General features: G+C 41.8%; 1 protein-coding gene across 2 annotated transcripts in view; it reads left to right on the forward strand.

Annotated features, from left to right (window-relative positions):
- The window catches only part of NAV2 (neuron navigator 2), a 310,894-nt gene that overhangs the window by 276,818 nt on the left and 13,592 nt on the right, over nt 1-20,484 (forward strand). For both annotated transcript variants that reach the window (XM_056852251.1, XM_056852253.1), the window contains 9 exons: nt 1,627-1,780; nt 4,116-4,275; nt 5,101-5,201; nt 7,866-7,961; nt 9,083-9,251; nt 12,056-12,291; nt 14,567-14,721; nt 15,296-15,564; nt 16,060-16,178. In XM_056852251.1, coding sequence (XP_056708229.1) covers nt 1,627-1,780; nt 4,116-4,275; nt 5,101-5,201; nt 7,866-7,961; nt 9,083-9,251; nt 12,056-12,291; nt 14,567-14,721; nt 15,296-15,564; nt 16,060-16,178 — 1,459 coding nt within the window. The remainder of the gene's footprint in view (nt 1-1,626; nt 1,781-4,115; nt 4,276-5,100; nt 5,202-7,865; nt 7,962-9,082; nt 9,252-12,055; nt 12,292-14,566; nt 14,722-15,295; nt 15,565-16,059; nt 16,179-20,484) is intronic.

Genomic DNA, 20,484 nt, shown 5'->3' on the forward strand with positions numbered 1-20,484 from the left:
CCAACTAATTTTGCGGGCCTTAAACAGCCCTCAGACCTGACGTTCCCCACCCCTGATTTAGGTGCACAAGCATCCCACAGGGCTGTGAATATTTGGGCCAATCAGGAACTTGGTAATGTTCCGAAGGAAGAATATTCATGTTGGTCCATCTGGCAGTGGGCCATTTGAGAATTTTGACACTTAACTGAGACCTTTTCCGTGGCAGTTCTTTCCTATAGACAGCATAGTGTTGCTTCAGCGACCAATGCGGCACAGTAGCAACTGAGCTTCTAGACAGGCAGCTTTCCACACATTCTCCCTGACCCTATGGAAGCCGCTTTCCCCAAGGTTTTTTTTTTTAAAACCAGTAATGGACTTACTGATGTACCATTACATCAATATGCCAATTGCCAATTTACAAAAAAATAAAAACTCAAAAAGCGCCATGGCGTGTGAGAAGGGGGACGGCTGCTGCAGGGACTGGGGCAGGGAAAATGGCTGCTTGGGGTGGGACTAGGCAAACCTGGGCTTTTCTGCCCACAGGGCAGCCAGCCCGGTTTTGATGCAGTCCTAAAGTAGGCTTGGGAAAGACTGCATAAAAGTAATGGGAAACCCAGGTAATGCACAAAAGCACCACATTGCTGTGTGGAAGCAGGGGGGAAAACCTCTTCCCGACAGCATCACACTGAGGGCAAATCACCCGTGTGGAAAAGGCCTGAGGTTATTATCTAGTGCAGATTTAGCAGTCTTTATGTGAAGTCTGAAATTGCTGGTATCATAATAATTGGAACTGTTGCAGAGATTCAATCAAACATTTCTTCTCCAGTAAAAGAAAGATCACATTTTTAGAAGTCTTCTACCACTTCATACCAGTAGGTTTTTAACCTGCCTTCTGACATCTGTCTTTGGTTTTTCATTTTTCACTGCTAAATAATTGGCTTAGGATACTACTAAAAGAGACCACGCCGAAAAAGAATGACATTCTCAGGATGCACTCAATTTGAACAAATCCTAGAAAATGGCTGGCTATATTGCTGCTTGTTTTTTTATGTGCGAGAAAGTAACTGAACCCAGTTCTCCGTGAAAAAGGAGAAAGGGTAAAAGAAAGCCGGTGCCAGAAGAATAAAAGCTTTTTAATAAAGCCTTAGCAGTTTCGAATGAACAGGAATGTTTCATGACTGAAAAGGTGTAGAATTCCAAAGCTCTCCAGAATCGTAGAGGGAAGCCCAGCTGTGCATTACACCTGCTGAGTGCTAAATCTTTTTTTTTCAAGCCCATCAATCCTCGAGTGGCTGCTGCTACTGTCTATACCACCTTAATTTACTTGGGATTTCTAGGCTGTATAGATTTCTCACAGAATAGCGCTCCCTCCGAGCAATTTAACTACTGAAGCCAAGTATAGTTCACAGCCAAAATGGTTGTTTTGCGTCCCGATTGTATTAACTGCCAAGGTACTCTCTTTTTTTTCCCCTTAGGGGCAGGCTGAGACAGTTTCTAATGACTGTATCCTATTCATCTCAAAACTGGAGTTAGGCGAAACCTCGGAGAAACCAAGACATTAAAGCTTTCCATTTCCATATTAAGAATTCATGTTCTTGAGTTAATTGCTCAGTATTTTTGTTGTTGCTGTTGTTCAATCCCCCCCAGGATTTCAGAATGCACAGATAGCGAAGCAGAAACCGTCATGCAGTTGCGAAACGAGCTAAGAGACAAAGAGATGAAGCTGACTGATATCCGTCTGGAGGCCCTGAGCTCCGCCCACCAACTCGACCAGCTTCGGGAGGCCATGAACAGGATGCAGGTAGGAAAGAACTGCAATGACACACCAAAATCCCGACCCGCTACTTAAAATTAGAGCTTCTCTGTCAATGTATTTACCTGAGACTATATTTGTCCTTTCATCAAGGCAAGGCCCTTAAATCACAGATGTTAAAGCTGCCACTACTTGTCAACAAAATGTGCATTTGGAGGATGTGATGAAGAGCCTCTACAGCAGGGGTGTCGAACTCAATTGTTACGAGGGCTGGATATGACATAAATGTCATTTGGTCTGGCCGGGCCATGCCTCGCCAGCCCAGTTTGAGAGTGTGTGTGTGGGGGGGGGGGGTGGCTGGCTCGCTGGCCGGATAAGAGCTCTCAAGGGGCCGGATCCAGCCCCGGTCCTTATGTTTGACACCACTGCTCGAGAGCCTTGGTTAGATTCTAGTGCATCCGTTCCTTTCTATGAGCTTTTCGTTTCATAGAAACTTACAAACAACATCTGACTCAGAAACTTAATAAATCAATCAAAGTAGTGGGGTTGAAAATCCAGACTGTAATCCACCATGGGTGTTCAGAGCAGCATCCAAAAATAAAGTGCTCATTAAAAAGTTTTAAAATAGCAAAAATATCCAAACAAATCACGCAAACGAAAGAGCCGAGGGGTACATTGAACTCCTGTTTCATTAATGAGTTGGATATGCAAAAGGATGGTTCCTATATTGTCGGTCTGTCAGTCAAACAATAAAAACTTGCAGTAGGTTAACAGTACCCAAACCTACTGACCTTGCCTTAAAGCCTAGCCCCATGCTTAACCTTTCCCCTTCTCTTTGGCTTCCTTTCAGGTGGCTTTTCTTTACCTTCTCCATCATCTTTTCTCTCCTCCGGCTTTCTTCCTCTTACCTTTCTTTGTGTGTAAAGTGCCGTCAAGTCACATCTGACTTATGCTGACCCTGTAGGGTTTTCAAGGCAAGAGACGTTCGGAGGTGGTTTGCTGTTCCTTGCCTCTGCATGGGCTGAGAGTGTTCTAACAGAACCATGACTGGCCCAGGGTCACCCAGCAGGCTTCATGTGGAGGAGTGGGGAATCGAACCCGGATCTCCAGATTAGAGTCCGCCGTTCTTAACTGCTACATCACGCTGGCTCTACCTTTCCTTACTATCTGTCTTTTTCACTTCTTCTCTTTCTACACCTCTCACACACTTTTTCCCCCTTTGTTTTTCCTCCCTTTCTCTCTTTCATTTCTACCTCACCTTCCAGCCATGCCTCTCCTCCCTCACATATCCAGTTTTGCTTCTGTTGTCATGCAGCCTTCAATTCTCACCTCCTGCAGCTCTGGAGTCAGCAGCTGCATGGGTCTGCCTGCCAGTCAGCTGGTGGCTCAGCATGGCACCACTAGGCTTGATCATGCCCCTACCCTTCAGGCCCACTGGCAACTGGGCCAGAGGAGACTCCCACCTGGATGGGCCTTTACAAACAGAATAAAACAGCAGCCATAATCCAAAGATCAGGTTAAAGCTGTTGCTGCAAGGAGAAGACAACTGTCCTTCCCTTTTCAGAAACGACAAACATTCACTCTCTCTCCTCTCTCTTGTTTTTTTGGATCTGGGTAAAGTACAGTTATTAATTAACAGTTTCTAGTGAATGGTCAATGATTATGACTATTATTGCTTATTGTATTATATCACAGTCCGGCTGGATGGGCAGATTATTTTAACCTTTTGTTTAATTTCAATAATGTGGTATATTTTATATATTTCATACTTATTTGTATTTTATATATTCTGTATATTTCTGAGCCTGATAGGGGCCCTGGTTTGTTCATCTTGAGTTGGTATGATTTGATTTTGATCGTGAGAATTTGTACGAGATGTCTTTTAAACTATGCCTATTAAAGGTTAATGAATGAATGAATTAATTAATAGTTCAGTCTGCTGTATGAGCCATCAGTTAATTGCAGATGGCATGCTTTTTTTTTTGGAGCGGTGGACTCTAATCTGGAGAACCAGGCTTGATTCCCCACTCCTCCACATTAGCGGTGGACTCTAATCTGGTGAACCACGTTGATTTCCCCACTCCTACACATGAAGCCAGCTGGGTGACCTTGGGCTAGTCACAGTTCTCTTAGAGCTCTCTCAGCCCCAGCTCCCTCTCAGGGTGTCTGTTGTGGGGAGAGGAAGGGAAGGTGATTGAAAGCTGGTTTGATTCTTCCTTAAGTGGTAGAGAAAGTCGGCATATAAAAATCAGCTCTTCTTCTTTATACCTTTACGATTGCTACTTTCTGTTTGATAGAGAGTTGGTAGAATGTGTCTATGTCTAAAAATGTCAGAAACAGTGTGTGCTTTCCATTTCCTTTTCCTTTTCCATTTCTCATCCAGAGTGAGATTGAGAAACTAAAAGCGGAAAATGACCGGCTCAAATCTGAAAACCAGGGCAGCTGCAGCAGGGCTCAGTCTCAGGTGTCCATTTCGTCCTCTCCAAGGCAGTCGATGGGCCTCTCACAGCACAGCCTAAACCTCACAGAGTCAGCTAGTCTTGGTGAGTATATGTGAAGGGCAACGGGCAAGTTTCATCCTGTAGCTGTTAAAAAATTAAAAGTACTGGAATAAATCCTTCCATTACCACATCAGCAGCAGAAGCTCTCCTTTGCTTCAGAGTACAGCTCTGTATATATGACTTCAGCTACACAGAATTGTTTTTAGAGTCATTAAATTATGCCCATTTTCTAGATACTTTTAAAAAGAGAAAGCTCAGTGTTAATTTAATTTGGTCTTTTTTTAGCATGGCCCCTGCAGACTTCTTTGGGATATCTTGACATTGTATCAAAACTTACATATATTCTGCTATTCTGTAAGTGGCTAGAAGGTTAAGCATCCTGAGAATATCATCAGGCAAGTTTCTAGACCATATGGTTGCAAACCTAGCCTCAGAAATCAAAGTGGAAGTTGAGACAGAGTTTCAGTCCCCAGGTGGCAGGGTTTCACTATTCTATGTTAAGTCTAATGGATGAAGACAACGTGGTGCAAAACAAGGGGAGGGGCCATGGGTCAGTGGGAGAGCATCTGCTTGGCATGCAGAAGGTCCCAAGTTCAATCCCTGGTATCTCCAGTTAAAGGGAATAGGCAAGTTAGTGACCTGAAAGACCTCTACCTGATACCCTGGAGAGCCGCTGCCAGTCTCAGTAGACGATACTGACTTTGATGGACCAAGGGTCTGATTCAGTATAAGGCAGCTTCATGTGCTCAAGACAATATATGGCAGTGTGTATATTCACTAAGGGCTGAAACGCCCTCTGCACTGTAAGTCAAGAACATTATGTATGATTCTCGATGACTAACAGAGAGTTCATGTATGCTATCGCAGACATGCTGTTAGATGACCCCGGTGATAGTTCTTCTCGGAAAGAAGGAGGCAGACATGTTAAAATAGTCATCAGCTTTCAGGATGAAGTGAAATGGAAAGAGGTAAGTTGGGTGTGGATGCTTCTTCAACCTGTGTTTCCAGCATCGCTGGCACTTTGTTTGCATGCTGCAAGACATGCAATATGTTATGGTGAAACTACTTTGAAAACTGGTGTGGCGCAGTGGGTAGGGTGTCGTGCTAGAATGGAAGAAATCCTGGTTCTAATCCCCACTTTACCATGAAACTCCCTGGATCACCGTGGGCAGTCATTCTGCCTCAGCCTAGCCTACAAAAAGGGTTGTTGTGAGGACAAAAAGGAGGAGTGGAAAGATGTAAGATCTCCTGAGCTTCTTAGAAGAAAAATAAAATTGTCACGAACAGAATGTGACAGGTATTTTGTGCAAAGAAGCCTTTTGTGTTATCCAGAGGAATGAGGAGATGTGAGTCTACTGGGCGTACTCTGGGAATAATCCTCATTTGTAAACCTCTTGCTATAAGGAGAAAGCCCCAACATCAGCCAAAAGAAGCATAATTCTCACTGTGAGCGTAAATCTGTCCTGACTGTACTGTTTCAGATTGTGGGTGGTACATGATAAAATGCTTCTCTGTACAAAAAAAAAAAAATCCCTTCACATAGACAATTAAAATGTCAAGGAGAAGGATTCCAGTTCTAGTTTTTTATGTGCAGGAGCACGCTAATTTTCTCTATGCAAAGAATTTGATCGAGCAAAGTCAAGACTCAGGTGTGCTGCCACAGTAAGAACTAGATGGTGATTATCTCCAGAAAACGATTAATAAAAGACACAATGTCTAATAGATAAAGTTATAATAGAGCAGAATGAGAGTTTAGAGATAAATGTGTAAAGAATAATTTAATGTTTGCTGTATGATGGCTCATACAGCATGGCTTAGCTGCTGCTCTGCTATAATATTCCCCTGCCTGCCTACCTTTTCATCCTTGTGTTCATCAGCCAAAGATGGTCTGTTTCACAATTCAGAAGTCTCTCAATGTAGAAAAGGGGATGTAAAGGAATTAGGAATATCTCTAACTACTGATTAGGAAACTTCTGCAGGTATCTGTGTTTGTTTCAACACAAACCAACATAACCTTGACCATTCCCAGCCCTGTGTCTGCCACCAGATGTTTAAAGGGTCTTCTGAAAGTTTCTCTTCCTGCCTATCTGCAACATGCTGAAGCTAAAGAAAATGGAATTATTTAGTACTGAAACAATTCTCTTAACTCAGAGTGGAAAGACCGTTTTATCGGAAGAGCTCCTGTTCCCAAAAGATCCCATTTTGGCCTGATTCCTCCTAGGACTTTCCCCCTAACTATTTCCACTGCTGCTTTTGATGGAGATGTTACAGTGGGAAATCTGGTCTAGACACAATGCCATAGCTGTGGGGTTCCATGAAGTCCGGACCAGCTAGTGCCCCGGTAACTTGGAATGAATAAAAGGGAAACTGAAACAAGCAGGCTTGGCTTTGAAGGAAGAGTTTGTCAAGATTGGTCTTGTAGAACTTGAAGAATGCCCTACGGCCTTTCTCTCATTCACTGGTTTTAAATTAACTTTTAAAGTAAACAATATTAGTGGGAAGCAATCCAAGATCTGGATCAGGCAATGAAAGAAGCACTCGTCTCTCAACGAAACTCACTTGCCAGGTTTGGAGAAAGTTTGCTGTGTCACCTTGAGCGTTTTTCTATTCCACGTTGGCTGTCAATTAAATTGCTTAGAATCAAAGCCTCAAAGATTTTAGTGCTACTGGGAGGCAGAAACATTCAGCTGATTCTCTGCTGACTTTGTTGGCTGCTGGTGTGTTTTCAGATCCAATTTAAGATGCTAGTTTTAATTTATAAATTCTGTACAGCCTTGTCCTGCATACCTTGGGGGACATATTTTTTCACTGTATAAGCCATTGTGCATTTACTCCTCACTACTGATCCAGCTGCCAATGCAAAACCTTCCCATTTCAAAGTCCTTAGAAGAATTGATAGAATTAATTTTATTGGGGCTGTTTTATGTTATTAGGCGACACCGTTGTTGTTCAGTTAATTGTTGTCGTGATGCTGCTGCCTGATTCTGTGCCCTGCTATCAACATTTTTCTAGTTTTAACACCCATGAATGCTAACTATATAAAGAACAGTTACAACAAAAAAGGAAATATGGCTGGTTATCCATGATTACTGTGTGATTTTAAGCTAGAAGAGCTTGCACTAGAGGCCAAGAGTGTGATACCAACTTTAGTGAGGGAATGATGTGCTAATGAACCTCTTTGTATGAGTAGATTTCCCCCTATTTCCCCATTTGTATATATAGGGGAGCCAGCATGGCATAGTAGTTAGGAGCGGTGGACTCTAATCTGGAGAACTGAATTTGATTCCCCACTCCTCCACATGAAGCCAGCTGGGTGACCCTGGGCTAGTCACAGTTCTCTTAGAGCTCTCTCAGCCCCACCTACCTCACAAGATGTCTGTTGTGGGGAGAGTAAGGGAAGGAGATTGTAAGCCGGTTTGATTCTCTTTAAAAGGTAGAGAAAATCGGCATATAAGAAAACTAACTCAGCTCACGAACGCTATGTTGGAGATGTCCAATCCACTCATATTTGGAAGGATTGGCGTACCAGAGCTTGTGGCATGATGAAATATTTCAAATGTGGGCAACTTTTCACTTTGGAACAGGACGATTTCCCAAGTCCATTGTCTTTTAATACACTGTTATGTATTTAGGATTCTAGGCCTCGTCTCTTCCTCATTGGCTGTATTGGAGTCAGTGGAAAGACCAAATGGGATGTGCTGGATGGTGTTGTTCGAAGGCTGTTCAAGGTAAACGGTGAAATCTTTGTTCTTATTTCTAGCAGTGTTCCTTTAGTGCTTCCTATAAACCATCTTATTCAAGTCGTTGCTAAAAATAAAGGAAACAGATTCTTTTTTGTTAACATTAACAGGCATTAACAATACCTCTGGGTCTCATAATTCTAGAGGACATTGAGAACTGCAAGTGAATTTGTGATTTCCTTGATCTAAGACCTACTATATCTGAACCAGCGTAATATGGAAAAGCATACTATCTCAAATAGTTTTTATCACCGTCGATTTTTTATTGCCTGTGGTATTAGCTCTGAGATCTAGATATTGGCATGTAGGGCTTTGGGGGCTAACACATCAGCTCTGTCCCCGGGAACACCCCCCTGGACACTGGCATGAGGACTTGTGCCAGAAAATTGCTGCTGGAGAGGTGGCACTGACGCCCGAGCCTCGCGCTGCCACGCAGCACCCCTACATCAGTGTAAGTGACCTTGTGCCAGTATCCATGCCCACTTTGCTGGTGCAAGTGGCACTTACACTGGCATAGGGGTCACGTCTCCTCCTCTGCAGATCCGCCCTCCCCCTAAGGATTGCTCAGTTCGTCTCTAAAAGTAGCCCAGCAGATGCTTCTGGAAGCTCATAACCAAGGCATGGATGATGATCATCCCCTGTTATTTGTAACTGCCATCTGGTGACTCAGAGGTATAGTGCCTCTCGTATGTAATGCATATAAGAGTTCATCATTTTGTTTGAGTTCTCCTGACATTTAAATACAAAATGTTGGTACACAGTAAGATGGCATTGAATACTGCCTTTGTGTGTAGCATTCCATGGAATTATTCATGATAGTGCAGCAGGTACTGAATTCCAGAAGCTGCCTCTGAATTGCTGGTTGATTTTTCCTGATCCTGTAAATTTAATGCAGTGTTCAATCAAAACGGTGTGAATATCTGATTTTGACTTAAATGGATTTGGCTTTTTCTTTCCATGTATCATTGCTTGGAGATAACACCTTTGTTCAATGGATTAATTCTGTTTGAAAATTTAAAAAGCTATTTAGTTGTATTAAGGCTAAGAAACATGAAGGGGAAGGTTACTTGATTTCTTTCTTTTCTTTCTTTTCCCCTCCCACTTCGCAGGAATACATAATTCATGTAGATCCTGTGAGTCAGCTAGGGTTAAATTCAGACAGCGTCGTGGGGTACAGCATCGGAGAAATCATACGCACCAATAGCGCAGAGACACCTGAACTGCTTCCTTGTGGCTATCTGGTTGGAGAAAACAATACCATCTCAGTCACTATCAAAGGTAAATTACAGGTGATCCTTTTGTTATAGCTCTGTGTAATTACAGGCCTTGCCATGCCTCAGTGCTGGAGGAACCTCAGAGGAACAGAAAATACGTAATGAGTTCCTTTTGTTTTTCTCACTCTCCACATGCCACGCTTCCTTGGGTTGTATGTCCCCGTCATGAGCAATTTCAAAAGCAGTAGCATTTATGTATATTAGTCTCCTTGAAGTTGTAAATACATGTAAAGCACCTTTTATTTTAGCACATATGGGCTTGCATCATCTTGTCCTTGTTCACAGCGAAGTAGTACATACGGTAGGCCTGGAGTTATATACATAGTGGGGAGAGATGATGAAGAGCCTTCTCCAGTATTGAAGACGATGTGCTTGTTAGCCCACACCATTTGCACATCCTTCATATGCTCTAGGGCACGCACAAAAATCGAAGCTATCCTTATTGTCCAGCATAGCTGCCTGCCTTCTGTCAAACACTACATAGCTAGGGCTCAAGGATACTGTTAATACTTAGATTTAGGAGAGGTTTGTAGAAAGCTGTGTGCTTGCAGTGGGTTTCTGTTCTGATTTGCAGGATGGAATGATCAGAAAGGAACTTCTCATTATGCTCATGGAGAATTTCTGCAAGAATGGGGAGTGTGCCTTATATTTATATCAGGGGTAGGCAACTTCCAAAACCATGTGCCAACATCAGCACATGGGACTATTTCTGTTGGTGCCTAGGGTCAGATCTCTGTCCAAGCAACCAAGGCATTGGCACTGGAGACATTCCTCAAAATAAGTGTGTAGATTATTTTGAAGTAGTTGTATGAGGAGAGTGGTCCTAATTTCTCATAAGTAATTGACAATGCAATCCTGTGCAGAGTTGCTCCAGTCTACAACTATTGAAAGATGGGGCTTTTTCAGTCACGGCACCTCACTTATGTCATGCCCTACTCCTTCGGGCTCACCTGGCACCTTAAATGGGTTCATTTTTTAAAAAATTTACAGGCTTCTTTGAACCTGAGAATTTAAGTGACTCAATGTGTTATGTTTGTTTATGCTCTGGTTGGGTTTTTAATGCGGGGATTCATTCCTTTTCATGGTGTTTTTATTGCCCTGACCTGCATAGCTCCAGGCTAGCCTGATCTCGTCAGATCTCCGAAGCTAAGCAGGGTGAGCCCTGGTTAGTATTAGGATGGGGGACCTCCAAGGAATGCCAGGATCATGACTCGGAGGCAAGCAATGGCAAACCATCTCTGCACGTCTCTTGCCTTGAAAACCCTACGGGGTCACCATAAGTCAGCTGTGACTTGACGGCACACAAAAAATGTTTTTATTATGCTTTATTTCTATAAGCCACTTTGGGCAGGGTCTGTGGAGAGAGGGCATGGAAGTGTTGTAAATAAATAAAAATACATTTAAAAGATGAAACTCTGAATAGGATTTAACTGTGAATCTTTTGTTTGAGTGTTTAGGTTTGTTTCATCCCAGGAGTACTGTTATCTATTTTTCTTGAATGCATGGCCATGTAACAATTAATTGTTGATTTAGAGCTTTGAGAATTAAAAACTCTGCTAAGCTTAATCTTTGAGTCAGCTTGTGATACAGATATTGTTGTATGATTAAACGGTGCCCTTTCAACTATATTGTGGGAAGCTAGTAAAATACTTATACCTTCCAGATATACAGCTGTTCATACAAATGTTTAATCTTGATAATTTTTGGCTTAAGTGCTAAATATTTCAGCCTTTATATGATCTCACAGTTGAAATTCCATCTGCGTGCTTTTAAGGATTGCTGGCTTTGCCTTCTCAGCTGGCCAATTTTTCTCTGCTGACATTGCATAAATTCTCTCACATGGACATTTTTCTGCCAGAAGATATTTCCATCAATATTGTACAAAGGATATTCAGAGCAAACAGTTTGGCTTTGTAAGGAAGGCAGGGCTATTTTGTTTATTTTATGTTCAATGGAGAATGTACCTAAACACCAGCAATTGTGCACTTTCACTTATCTGAACATATGAGGCCATGTTATATCAGACTATTGAATAGCTTCTAATTGGCTATTCTTATAGTCCTGGATATCAGGCAGAGAAAAGGTCTTTTCCCTACACCTTCAGCTAAAGATGCCAAGAATTAATCGTCTGCATACAAAAAATGTGTTCTCTCACTGAGCCACAGGGATGCAGTGTGTATGACAGCAAAGGAATTTCACACATTTTGCATATCCAATGGTGTAATGGCCAGCGTGGGGTAGTGGTTAAGAGCAATGGTTTGGAGCGGTGGAGTCTGCTGGAGAACCGGGTTTGATTCCCACTCCTCCACATGAGCTGCGGAGGCTAATCTGGAGAACTGGATTTGTTTCCCCACTCCTACACACGAAGCCAGCTGGGTGACTTTGGGCTAGTCACAGCTCTCTTAGAGCTCTCTCAGCCCCACCTACCTCACAGGGTGTCTGTTGTGGGGAGGAGAAGGGAAGGTGATCGTAAGCCTGTTGAGTCTCCCTTAAGTGGTGGAGAAAGTCGGCATATAAAAAACCAACTCTTCTTCTTCTACTTCATACTTTGCAAGTGAAGAAACTGTAGAAATTACCTTTTCTTGTAAGAAGATCTTTGCAAGTAGTAGTAATCTTTTATTTCCCTATAGGAACTCACTGACAAACAACTCTAAGGAGCTTGGGTGGTGGTGGCAATCTCTCAAGGGTGTTATAAAAGATGCCGTGTTAAGTGACAGGCGCTGCTGATTTTCTTTGTGTGCATGAAGTAATAAACCTTGCGTCGATGAATTAGAACTTTATAAAAAAATAAAACCCTTGTTGTTTCAGGCATTGCAGAGACCAGTTTGGACAGTCTGGTGTTTGAGTCTCTCATCCCGAAGCCGATACTGCAGCGCTATGTGTCGCTCTTGATGGAGCACAGGAGAATCATCTTGTCCGGTCCAAGTGGCACGGGAAAAACGTACTTGGCCAATCGACTGTCCGAATACCTGGTGCTCAGAGAGGGCAGAGAGCTGGCCGATGGTGCTATTGCAACTTTTAATGTGGACCATAAGTCTAGCAAGGTGAGCACACTGAAGGTAACATGGCGGAAATATTTCTGTTACTTACAAATGAAACGTTGGGATGTGGGTTGTCACCGTCTAACCTTTGCGGCCCCAGACCCAAGGTAACGTTTGACCAGTGTTTCTTCCGCATCATAAGGTAAAAGGTAAAGGTCCCCTGTGCAAGCACCGGGTCATTCCTGACCCATGGGGTGACATCACATCCCGACGTTTTCTAGGCAGACTTTTGTTGACTGGGTGGTTTGCCGGTGCCTTCCCCAGTCATCTTCCCTTTACCCCCAGCAAGCTGGGGACTCACTTTGCCCACCTCGGAAGGATGGAAGGCTGAGTCAACCTTGAGCCGGCTACCTGAAACCAACTTCCGTCGGGATCGAACTCAGGTCATGAGCAGAGCTTGGACTGCAGTACTGCAGCTTACCACTCTGCGCCATGGGGCTCTTCCACATCTTACCGGAACAGCTTTCCCCTTGTGTGAGGCTCCTTCCATGCCTGCCCAGTCCTGCCACCCTCTGCCACCCTGATTGGGGTTGGATGGACATTCCCGCAGGCCTCAGCATGAGAAGGAGAGGGGGTTCTGGCACTCGGCTCTTCTCCCTTCCCAGGACTGGCTCACTCTCCTTCTTTCTGTCCCACCTTGGGTGCTCGGCACTTCCTTCCTCCCCAGCTTGGCCTGAGACTCTCCCTCTTAAGCAGTCCTTGGGCTCGTCACCATGGATCTGGGCCCGGTCTGGCCCTGGTCCCACCTACCTCTGAGGTAACTAAAGGAGGGAACCAGCTTCCAACTTCCCTTGGCCAGTCCCTCCCTCTGCCTCCTTATAGGCAGTCCCAGGGCTTTAGGGGATGATCTCACCACCCCACCTGTAGCCTGTCCAAGCCCAGCCCCCGCAAGAGCCCGTCCCCTCACTGGTCTCTATCGGGCTGCTTGGGCCCCTTGCCTGTCTCCCTGCAGTCGCCACCATCTCCTGTCTTGCTGCACCCTGGCAAGGCTCTCTCCTGGCCAGTGCTGCCTTCCAGCCAGCTGTTGCTGGTTGATGATGCCACCGGCAGCAATACCGGGACGTTTAGTGCTTTGGTTCCCTTGGCTACAACCTCCTGCCCCTTCCCAGCCACCACTTCAGCTGCCCCCCCCCCTGCCGGGACCTACCACCACTGAGGCAATGCCTCCTTCCATGGCTCCCCCAGGTAGGCACAATTCTGGGCCCAGGAGGTAGCTCCTCCTCCTGTAGGGGTGGGGCTGAGGCCGGGCCAGGCTGGGCTCCAGCCCCAGACACCTTGATTCCCAAGGCTGTGTGGACAGGTAATACTTTTTCTACTTAATGGGAAGTGGGATTAAGTTACAAATTAACATAGACGCTGCATCCTGAGACTCCTCCATCATCTGCTGCAGTTGGATTGTGTAGGAGAGCTTTCTGTCTCACTCTTGGAGCTCAGTCTGATTTTTACCGAATCTATTTTTGCAATGACAGTTTTAGATCTGGGTCTCTTCCTCGGAAAACTTGTAGCACTAAGAGAGCCAGCGTGGCGTAGTGGTTAAGAGAGGTGGTTTGGAGCGGTGGACTCTGATCTGGAGAACAGGGTTGGATTCCCCGCTCCTCCACATGAGCGGTGGATGCTAATCAGGTGAACTGGATTTGTTTCCCCACGCTTATACATGGAGCCAGCTGGGTGACCTTCGGCTAGTCACAGCTCTCTTAAAGCTCTCTCAGCCTCACCTACCTCACAGGGTGTCTGTTGTGGGGAGGGGAAGGGAAGGGGATGGTAAGCCAGTTTGATTCTGCCTTAAGTGGTAGAGAAAGTCAGCATATAAAAACCACCTCCTCCTCCTTCTTAAAAGTTGGTATCCTGGCTGCTTTACTGGGCAAAGTCTGCCAATGAACCTATCTGCCTCACATCTTCTGTCCTCCTCAACCTGTCCTATAGCTCCACTTTTCATGGTTCTGGGTCCACTCCCTCCCAAGATTTCACTTCTTGCCCAATCACCAGGACAAGGAGGCTCTCTGTGCGATCTGGCAACTGCCTACTCCTCCCTAGAGAAGCTGATATCACTGTGAGAACAGCATTTATATTCAAATGACAGCTGTGCAATTAGGATGCCAAGCATGCTATCAAGTGTACCTAAGCTTTATTTTTTTATAAACAATATTCCAAAGGTTGCCTCACCCGAGAAAAGTCTCTGCCATTCACAGCAGGTCATTGCATCTTTGAATCTCACAAGGTCATCTCTGCTAAGATTTCCAGCTGAAAACCAAGTTCTACTTTCTCATCTCCATTGCAGGAACTTCGCCAGTATCTTTCCAACCTCGCCGACCAATGCAACAGTGAGAATAATGCTGTGGAGATGCCCCTTGTTATCATACTGGACAACTTGCATCATGTTAGCTCCCTGGGAGAGATCTTCAATGGGCTGTTGAACTGCAAATATCATAAATGGTAATAAGCAATGTTGTAACTTCCATGAGAGGACAGCATGCATCACTTCCTGTTTCTGGGCCCTTTATGTGGTTTTCCTCCAACCTAAGTTTTTGTCCCTTCCTGTTCTGAGTTCTGTTATCTAATTTGCTAGATTTCCTGTAGACTTCTTCTACCTTTAAGGTGCCTTATTGGGGAGTTCTTCAGCCACTTTTCCTCTAGGCCTTCTTCCCATTCCAATTCACATTCCCCAAATCGCTTTCCTGCCTTGAGCTTTTCTCACCTCCCCCACACGATTTTCCTTGTGTGAGATTTTTTCAAACTAAAGTTTCATCTGATTTTCCCTCGTGTAGATTAGTCTTATTTGCAAATGCTCTGTTTACGGAGAAGATTAAATGTTGGGATACATTCCCTAACATCACTACAGCTTAACCTATGCTAGGGTAGAAGGAAGGGTGGATGAGTATTGAAGGTTTCCGAAATACCATGTTTGGGATAAATGGCTGTAACAAATGGAAGAAGCAATAGCCCTGGATTTTTAAAAAATCTAAGAAATGTTCTAGACATAAAATACTGACTCATTTGTTTTTCATAGTCCTTACATTATAGGAACAATGAACCAGGCAACTTCCTCAACACCTAATCTTCAGCTACACCACAACTTCAGATGGGTGCTATGTGCCAACCATACTGAGCCAGTAAAGGGTTTTCTTGGCCGTTTCTTGAGAAGAAAACTTGTTGAAACCGAAATTGGTGGCAGAATGAGAAATGCAGAACTGGTTAAAATCATAGACTGGATTCCCAAAGTCTGGCAACATCTCAACAAGTTCTTAGAGGCTCACAGTTCTTCAGATGTTACTATTGGTAAGATGTCAGAATTATCTTTTAAAATTCTGACATATCCCGCAGCACTTCAGAGAGGCCCAGTGGGGGGAAATATAAATATATTAAAATGGAGGCTTTATGCTATATCATGGAATAAGTTAAAAAGTATAGTATGGCTCGTTTAAGAATAAAACACAGTAGGGACTTTGATACCCCATTTTAAATGCCTGTTCTCTCAAGGTGGCATGTTGAAGGACCAACTTCTAAACAAATTCCTGCTTTCTAGGCAGTGGGTTTAATGGGTTCCTTCATTGTAAGTTAGAAATACTTATTACCTTATTTGTTAATTAATTAAGAAATATTATAAATATCTCTGTCCTTCTTCCAGAAACTTCAGGGTAGCATATCAAGTTCTCCCTTCTATAGTCCCTGCCGGAGGAATCTATTTCCCCCTCTTAGTTTGTTTCCCTCTCTTGGTGTTTTGCGCTTTGATGTTGTTAAAATAAAATCTGTGTTCATTTTCTTCTCTCATAGGTCCACGACTCTTCCTCTCTTGCCCAATAGATGTAGATGGTTCTAGAGTTTGGTTTACAGACCTGTGGAACTACTCCATCGTTCCCTATCTTCTTGAGGCTGTCAGAGAAGGACTACAGGTGAGGACCTGTGATGTAAACAAAGACCAGGAGGGAAATCTATATATAAATTTTATTGGGTTTTATGATAGAAATTTTCCATTGCATTAAACAACATCTATAACAATATCGAATTTCAATTCTAACCTAAAGTTATTATGATTCCATATCATATAATAAAAAAGAGAAAAGAAAAAAGAAAAAAAAGAAATGGAAAATTTTTTGACTTCCCCATCACCTCTATCTGCCTCTTAATAAAAAGTTCATCCCGTCTTAGGTAATCTAATCTTGATAAAATATCAATACCATATATAAAAAACCATAATCTGTTAGTAAATATAATTATGCTTATTCAATATAAAAAAAAAATCAAAAATAATCCTCTGGATCAGATTAGAAAATATTCTTCCATTCTTCCCAATTTTAACTCATATTCACAATAATGCATCCACGCCCCCCATTCCCCCAAAAACCGAACGTCATTTTCTTCATTTAGAATAGCTGTGAGTTTTGCCATTTCTGCCACTTCAAACATTTTAACAATCCAGTCTTTTTTCTCTGGAGTTTCTAGCCCTTTCCATTTCGCTGCATAAAGCAGTCTCGCAGCTGTTGTGGCATAAATCAAAAAGGTTCTTTGTGTTGCTAAGTCGTCTGGAATCATACTCAATAACATCATTTCTGGTGTTTTGGATATATTCTTTTGTAGTATTAATCTCAGTTCGTTATAAATCATGTCCCAGAAGTCTTTGGCTTTGTCACAGGTCCACCACATGTGATAAAAGGAACCAATTTCTTTGTTACATTTCCAACAAGTAGGGGACATCGTTTTATAAATCTTTGCAATTTTCTTGGGTGTTAGATACCATCTATACATCATTTTATAGATGTTTTCTCGCACTGACTGTGCTTTTATTCCTTTTAAATCTTTAGACCATAATCTTTCCCATTTATTTAAAACAATATCATGTCCCACATTTTGAGCCCAATCGATCATAGTTGGTTTAATCGTGTCCTGCTCACAGTATATTGTTAAAAGGAGATTATACATTTTAGAAATCAGCTTTGTATTATTGTCTAGTAGAATCCTTTGAAAAGGAGATTTTTCTTTAGAGAAACCTTTTTTTGCATCTTGTACAAAAACTGATTTGATTTGGTAATATTGAAGCCATTGTAAATCATCCTTAAGCAGTTGAAAGTCTTTTAGTGAGCATTTCTTTCCTTCCCAATTAATTAGATCTTGATAAGTAATAAATTTGTCTGGTCTAAGTGGGCGCAAAGTTAGCATTTCTTGGGGCGATATCCACATCGGTGTTTCTGGTTCCAAAATGTGTTTATATCTCATCCAAATACGAAGTAGAGAGGACCTGATTATATGATTACGGAATGTTGCTTGTAATTTAATTTTATCATACCACAAATAACCATGCCATCCACTTAAGTTATTATAACCTTCCAAGTCTAGCAAACGTACATTTGACAAATTCATCCAGTCTTTTAGCCATACTAAAGCTACCGCTTCAGCATAGAGTTGAAAGTTAGGCAGTGCTAAACCTCCTCTAGTTTTTAGATCCACCAAGTATTTATAAGCAGTCCTTGGTTTTTTTCCTTGCCAGATGAAGTTTGAAATGTCTTTCCTCCAAGTTTCAAAATATTTTGTTTGTGATATTATTGGTAAATTTTGGAATAAGAAGAGCATCCTCGGTAAGACATTCATTTGGATCGTTGAGATACGTCCCATTAATGACAATTTTTTGTTTGACCATATAATCATATCAGTTTTAATCTTACCCCATAACTTGAGGTAATTGTTGGTTAACAGATCTTTATTCTTTGCAGTGATCCAAATTCCCAGGTATTTAACTTTGTTAGCTTTCTCCCAGCCAGTATATGATATAAATTCCTGTTGTTGTATTTCCGATAAATTTTTAAATATTATCTTTGTTTTTTCTTGATTCACTTTAAAGCCTGATACTTTTCCAAAATCATCCAAAGTCTCCTGAAGTATATTCATTGACTGTGTTGGGTTTTCCAAAATTAGCAGTAGGTCATCCGCGAATGCTCTCAACTTAAATTCATGTTTTTTAATTCTTAGCCCGCGGATGTCCTCCATACTTCTTAGTTTCACACATAGCGGTTCCAACACCAACAAAAATAAAAGTGGAGACAAGGGACATCCCTGTCTAGTCCCTTTCGTGATTTGGCAGTTATCTGACATTGATTCATTAACCAAAATTTTAGCTTGTTGGGAGGTATAAATAGCCGATATACCTTTCTGAAAACGATCTCCAAAATTCAATTTATCCAAAATCCGTTTCAAAAAGTTCCAAGAGACCATATCAAAGGCTTTTTCTGCATCCAAAAATACAAAAGCCGCAGTTTGTTGAATATTATGGTCATAATATTCCAGTGAGTCTAGTAAAATTCTTACATTGTCTTTTATTTGCCTTCCTGGTATAAAACCTGCTTGGTCCTCATGTATAAGATCCTTAATAAATTGCTTTATCCTACATGCCAAAACCGAAGCAAAAATTTTGTAATCCACATTTAAGAGCGATATAGGTCTGTAATTAGATGTTTTTTCTGGATCTCTTCCTTCTTTGGGTATCAGTGATATAAATGCGTGTGACCAAGTCTCCGGGGATGTTCCCTCGTCCAAAATTGCATTGTAAAGTGAACCAAAAAATCCAACTAAATTGTCACTAAATGTTCTATAAAATAGTGCAGTAATTCCATCTGGTCCAGGTGTTTTATCCGTTTTTTGTCTCAGTATTGCTTCTTGTATTTCTTCCCTTGTTACTGGAGCTTCAATACATTCTCTCTGGGTCATTGACAAAGCTTTCATCTGTATTGAGTTTAGAAATTTATCTATTTTCTGTTTTGGAGTATTTTCTTTCTGATATAACTTAGAGTAAAATGAAACAAATTCTTTCTGAATTTCTGAAGTTGAATAAACTGGTCCTTTAGCAGTTTGGATTTTTGTTATAATCTTCTTTTGAAATGAGTCCTTCAGTTGTGTTGCTAAAAATTTTCCTGGTTTATTTGCATATTCAAAATACTTTTGTTTAGCAAGTTTCAGATTTTTATTCATTTCCTCCATTATTACCAAATTTAATTGGTGTTTAGATGCAGAAATCTGTATTTGAATTTCTCTTCTCTCCTCTTCCTGTGATACCATTACCAATTTCTGCTCCAAATTTTGTAAATTCCAAAGTATGTTGTTTGTAAATTGCAATTGAGTCTTCTTCCAGGCCGAGTGTTTCTGTATCATAAAACCTCTCAGAACAGCTTTGAATGCGTCCCAAACTGTATTTAAAGAAGTTTCCCCATTAAGGTTAATTTCAAAAAAGTCTTTCATTAAAACCTGTAATTCCTTTTGTATCTTGTTGTCTTTTAAAAGTTTATCATTCATTCGCCATCTAAATGCTTGTTTATTGTTCCAATCAAAGGTAACAGGATTGTGATCAGAAAAAGTTCTAGGTAAAATATGAATTTTACGTAGTTGCGTAAAAATTGATTTACTGGCCCATATCATATCGATTCTGGAGTGTGAATCATGTCTTGCTGAATAAAAGGTGTATTCTTTAGCTGTTGTATTCATTGTTCTCCAAATGTCTTGTAATTCTAATTCTGAAGCCATGGCAAAGAAAGTTTTAGGCAAGCATCCATCATTGATATCTTTTGCTTTTGATTTTTTGTCCAGAGATGGGAGAATAATTCCATTGAAGTCGCCCATCAATAAAATTTGGTCTTGTGCGTACTGGGTTATCAGATCATGTAATTTTTCATAGAAGGATTTTTTCCCTTCATTGGGTGCATAGATTCCAACCACTATTGTCCTTTGTCCCAATATTTTAGTTCTGATAATTACAATTCTTCCTTCATTGTCTTTATATACTAGTTCTGGACAGAGACTGGGGTGGGCATAGATTACCACTCCCTTTGTTTTAGTTTTAGCAGAAGCAATAAATGCTTGTCCAAGCACCTGTTTCTCCAAGTATTTTTTATGCTTTGAAGCTATATGGGTTTCTTGTAAGCAAATTAGGGAGTATTTATATTTCTGTAGATATTTGAAGATTCTGGCCCTTTTAGTTTTCTCATTCAGTCCATTTACATTCCAAGAAATTGCTTTTGCCATAATGTAGTGTTTTTTAGCAAAATAAAAAGTCTATAGTTTGGTACCACCTTCTGCACCCTGTACCTCTTCTTCTTCCTCTTCTTCTTCCTCCTTCTCTCCAGGTAATTCTTTAAGGTCCATTTTATATTTTCTCAGAAATTTCCCCACATCTGCTTGGGATAGAATTGTCGTTTTCACTTCCTTATAGGTGAA

Source organism: Euleptes europaea, chromosome 6 (assembly GCF_029931775.1).
Source record: "Euleptes europaea isolate rEulEur1 chromosome 6, rEulEur1.hap1, whole genome shotgun sequence".
Lineage (NCBI taxonomy): Eukaryota > Metazoa > Chordata > Lepidosauria > Squamata > Sphaerodactylidae > Euleptes > Euleptes europaea.